The sequence below is a fragment of the Nymphaea colorata genome, chromosome 10 (genome assembly GCF_008831285.2).
Source record: "Nymphaea colorata isolate Beijing-Zhang1983 chromosome 10, ASM883128v2, whole genome shotgun sequence".
Taxonomy (NCBI): domain Eukaryota; kingdom Viridiplantae; phylum Streptophyta; class Magnoliopsida; order Nymphaeales; family Nymphaeaceae; genus Nymphaea; species Nymphaea colorata.
The window spans coordinates 1,347,587-1,352,595 of NC_045147.1; the positions used below are offsets into that span (position 1 = coordinate 1,347,587).

The window sequence follows — 5,009 nt, forward strand, 5'->3', positions numbered from 1 at the left end:
AATAACATTAATTTAAACATGAAATCACTATTGAAATACCCAAGGCAACCCATAATCGGCATTGTGACGGTAGCATGCACAGCGTCTCCAAAAATTACGCTTCCCCCCTATATGGTTGGGGGTCTTCCAAGAAAATCGTATACTGATGAGACAGACTCTCCGTCAACTTACACACTTTTGTATGCAATTAATCATATATTCACGCACAAGTACATTTCTTGAAGATGGTGAAGCATCTCACTGGCTGGCACGCCACACCAGGCGGTGTCCAATAATCAATTCAATCGGGCAAGGTAATAACAGAAAGTGCAAAGTATTTACTTATTGAATACGCATGTTAAATATACAGATTCATCGCCTATGGGAAGGGGTCCAGCCTTGAGCACGTGACGTCTACATGGCACAAATAGAAGACACGACAAAATTTTTGTTTCTCTCTTCCAGTCTATATAGACTAAAGCGCGTGAACACGATCGACACGTAGTTTGAAAGGAGTCTACCTTGCACAAAACATAGACGCCTCTCTCTCTCTCTCGATTGTTCTTAAGCAGATGGCTGCCGACAGTGACACAAAGAAATTCGTGTCGAGAAACACGCTGGTAGGTAAAAAGGAAGTAAACAGAGGGGCATGGACGGCGGAAGAAGATGAGAAGTTGTCTCGCTACATCAAAGAACACGGAAAGACTAAATGGACACTCGTCCCGGTTAAAGCAGGTGAGTCTCTCACCCAACGCCAATGTGTTCTTAGCGGCAGTACTGTAGATTTTTAGTGCATCTGGTGATGGTTTGATTCGTATGCTACCATCAAACTAGCTAGCTGCGTATTCTTGTTTAATTTCGTGTTCTGAGAGAAGTTAACTGTCAATGATGTACTCTAACTCTGAATGCTAGGTCGCTAGTTATTTACATCTCTTAGTGACATGTGAGCAAGTTTCTTATGCCATTTTAACTGCCTGAGCTTCTTCCAAATCCGTTGGAGACACCAACAAGTGATACTAACTGGTGAGGTTTCGTTCCAGGACTGAACCGGTGTGGAAGAAGTTGCAGACTGAGGTGGTTGAACTACTTGAGGCCCGATATCAAAAGGGGGAACTTCTCTGATCAAGAAGAGGATCTGATCATAAGGCTTCATAATCTCCTTGGGAACAGGTAGAGTGGGCGCCCATTAATGAGTGATTGCTTCCTTCTTTGCTTCTGGAAGTTTTGCAGTATGACTTGGAAATGAAAAAGTATCTGAAAATTTTAAAAAAGAACAAAAGTTAAAGAGTTCAACCAACTGCTTTATTTAATATAATTTTTGAAAAATTTTGCGATCATACAATAAAGTTTAAATAGAATAATAAAAAGACATTTTTTTCACGATAAACTAAATTCCATGTTTCACGCGATACAGCAGAAATGGTTTATTAGAACTTGTCAGATCTTTTTAGTCTGTCCAGTCAGAAATTCAAGTAAACATTTTTCTTTCATGTCTATGCTTACATGTATACTTCCTGGCCTTCCAGATGGTCATTGATTGCGGGAAGGCTTCCCGGACGAACAGACAACGAGATTAAAAACTACTGGAACACTCATTTGAGTAAAAAACTGAAGCTAAAGCGGCAGCAGAAGCATGACAAAGAAATGCCAAATAGGGATTCACCACATAAGCATGTCTCCGTGGAAAGAGTTTCCAGCAGGAAGGGAAAGCGATTAAATGGAGGAGAAAACATTCAACAATATCTTAGCGAACTCGAAGATCTGGTGATCAGTGATCTCGATCTCGAACATTTCTTCAGTTTCCCAGAGGAAGAGCCCATCTCCTCTTCTTCCAGTCTATGTGACAACTTTCAGCACTTTGTCCTTGACATGGTGAACACGCAAGGATACAATGGAGGCATTGAAAGGCATGGAAATGATTGTAATTTTGGTTTAGAATGGCTGAAGTATATGTACGATTGTGATGCGGAGTTGGGATGCCCAGATTTATTTCAGTAGAGCTGTGGGACTATGGTCTATGGACTATAGCTTGTTTGCTTTTTTTCTAGTGGATCTTTGGTTCCCATTCCATTTTGATAGCCTATGTTTGGGATTCTGCATATTATAATTTGCTTCGGAACTACAATATGGAGCCACCTTTAGAAGTTAGGCGACAAGCACTTTTTAGGCCTGATTCATGTTCTTAGACAGTTTTAAGCTTTGAAAACAGTGAATTGACCTACTCAAATATTATAATGCATCAAATTGCTTTTTTTTTTTTAGTTACAATGCACGTTTTGATTGGCTGCCAACAGGCTATTATTGGTAATAGGATACTGGCGAATGGTCACTCAAGTAACGTGACACAGGCCATTGTTTTTCCTGAGGGGTTGTTTGTTACACCATAAATCATTGTAAACGGTCCCTGATGGCATCAGCCACATGTCCTATCAACCTCTAATTATAGAATCCTAGCTTGAAAATACAAAGACTGATAATAAAAATATTTTATGTTGCAAAAGATTTCAAAAATATTTATTAAATAATTTTATAAATAGAAAATAAACCTATAGGGATCGATGAGCGTTTTAAGGTTTCTTTATCAAGTTGAGACGAAGGTGGTCCACTTGAGCCCTGGATATCCAACCAAAGCTTCCTATGCATGCCAAAGCTGAAAATAGGGTAAAGAAATCATCCTAGATCCTCATAATTTAGCGCTAATTTAAATGTCATCCATTAAATTAAATGAAATAAAGAAACTAACCTATACAAAGACCCGGGGATATAGCATTGAACTAATATAGACAATTCCCAAAAATGAATAACATAAAATCATGACGATCAAAGACATCACATGGCACATCAATAACAACCTGGGACACAATATCAATAACTCGCGTTAGACTAAATAGACATAAAAGGTCAACATAAGTGTCCTCAAAAATGAGTTCATAGCTCAAAGAGAAGAAATAGAAATGAGGTTCTTGTTGAACATCTGAAACGTACATTACATCTGGTAATAATATGTTTTTGGTTTCCTTGTGAATTCAAGTCACGTGTTCTGATTCCTTTAATTTCAGTCGTATTAAAAATGTTCTCTCAAAGACATCCACTATGATTTAGCAATTATTCATCAGTACTTGGCAAACATATATCCAAGAACATACAACAAGATCTACAAAGTGAAGGACCTCACCACTGGAGAGATCATGAGGTTTAAGAAGGTGGGATTTGTTAATCTAGAGTTAGAGAGCATGATATTCATGATTGGAGAGATGTTCGTTCTCAGAAGGATGGACCATCCAATTGTAGTTTAATTGGAGGAATTGGTGACCGCTGGAATGCCATGTAGTTTGTATCTTGTGTTCCAGTATATGAAGTATGATCTTGCTAGTTCACTGCTTGCCCGACATCAAATTTACATAGCCTCAGGTTTGCTTTTGCTATTGGCTTTCTAGTTAAAACTTGGCTTTCTTTGTATTTTTGCTGCATGTGGTGCCACTACAATATACTTGGCATTTCATTTCGTTCAAGGGATTGTTTTTTTTGGGGTTCATCTGTTTCATTTCAGGTTAGGATTTCATCTAGGGTTTCATTAGTGACTGATTCTTTATTCGGATGTTTTCTATTTGGGTGCCAGTGAAATTTGATTAAATCTCTGAGTTGCAGGTTGTTTTCTACTCAACTTGGTTATTTGTTTTTTTAGTAGATAGATTGTGAGTCCTTCCTATAAATGGTGTATTGAAATATGGGGTGTTCCAGTTGCATGTAAAGGTGTGATTTTTTATTTTTTTCCTTTGAGGAGTTATGCACCTTTGACCTTCGGGCATTGAATGGAACAGTCTGATTCTTAGTAAATAGACTTTGAAAAGATTTACTAAATCTAATAACTGACATGAAGGCAGCTGGAGAAGAAAGTCTAGTTTCGCTGAAATCTATTGCAACTGCAAAGATTCTATATCATGACAAATGGACAGGTATATCCTTGTATGACTAGTGGGTCTGCTACTTCCAGGTTAAGAGGTTAGACTTTTTATTATTTGATTGTTGTTTATGTTGCATTTTCATCCTTTCAAAACATGTTAAGGAAAATTTTATTCTAATTTCCATGTGTCTTACCGTGAAGAAATGCCAAATTTAAATGTTTTATTGTTCATCATTAAAGTTATGGCCCTTCCTTCAAGAGAAAGAACTCCCCCTCTCTTCCAGCCATGGTTCTATGTCTAACTTACACTAGTTCAGCTTAAATCATTGGTCTAAAAATGTTGTTTTACCTTATTCTATTTGCAAATCAATTTATGATGGAATTATATGCAATTCAAGGTCAACTTGGCACCTTGATATCAAGTCTCTGTTTGATAGTTGCAGAGAAGTAACATGCATTTCAAAAGGCATAAGACTCTCTTTGGAATATCAGGTGAAAGGAAAGGTAATGTCATTCTTAGGCAATGTGTATAAGTTGCTGTTGTGTATGAGAAGTTTTATTATTACACCAAGTAGGTTTTAATGCCTAGGTTTCCAATTTGAATTCTTGGAAATAAAATGATTGTTAAGAAAGAAAATGATTGTGGATCTTAGTTATCACAGATCATTTTCCAGGTAATCTTCTGCAAGTGCATATAGAAAAAGGGAAAGTCCACAAAGAAAATTGCGATGATTACAAACAACAATAAAAGAAGATCTACATAGTCAAAAGGAAGTGCCCTCTAGCAACATAAGTATAAGTACACAAAAAGCAACAGATTCTAACCTATATTATTTAACTGTTCATATTTTTAGAAAAGCAACATCCTCTCGAGAGAGAAAATAATTTGGAATTTGAAATTAAGAGAATAAACTTTATGCCAGTTAAAGTAGTACAACTTCCTATATTCCCACAACATTCATGAAGCTGCATTTCAATGGACTTGTTTTTACATGTGAACATTTGCAACATCTGCACACATTGCAAGAGAAAATCCCTCAAATTAGGTTGAACAACAACACAGACAACTGTAAAACTGGCAAAAATAATAAGATGTACATGTAAACCCCCCTTTCCTCTCCCGACA

The 5,009-nt window shown here is 37.1% G+C and overlaps 1 protein-coding gene across 1 annotated transcript; it reads left to right on the plus strand.

Annotated features, from left to right (window-relative positions):
- The first annotated feature begins 496 nt into the window (after positions 1–496).
- On the plus strand, positions 497–1,980 carry LOC116262166 (transcription factor MYB3-like). The gene is made up of 3 exons (XM_031641305.2): positions 497–714; positions 1,020–1,149; positions 1,506–1,980. Exons 1-3 carry the CDS (start codon positions 552–554, stop codon positions 1,975–1,977), a joined length of 765 nt encoding a protein of 254 aa, XP_031497165.1. The 5' UTR covers positions 497–551; the 3' UTR covers positions 1,978–1,980.
- Positions 1,981–5,009: the final 3,029 nt, after the last annotated feature.

Excerpts from the sequence above, each read along its gene's own strand:
- LOC116262166 (XM_031641305.2), top strand. The coding sequence starts at position 552 with ATGGCTGCCGACAGTGACACAAAGAAATTCGTGTCGAGAAACACGCTG. Across the intron at positions 715-1,019 it reads ACTCGTCCCGGTTAAAGCAG|GACTGAACCGGTGTGGAAGA; the intron begins GTGAGTCTCTCA and ends GTTTCGTTCCAG. Across the intron at positions 1,150-1,505 it reads CATAATCTCCTTGGGAACAG|ATGGTCATTGATTGCGGGAA; the intron begins GTAGAGTGGGCG and ends CTGGCCTTCCAG.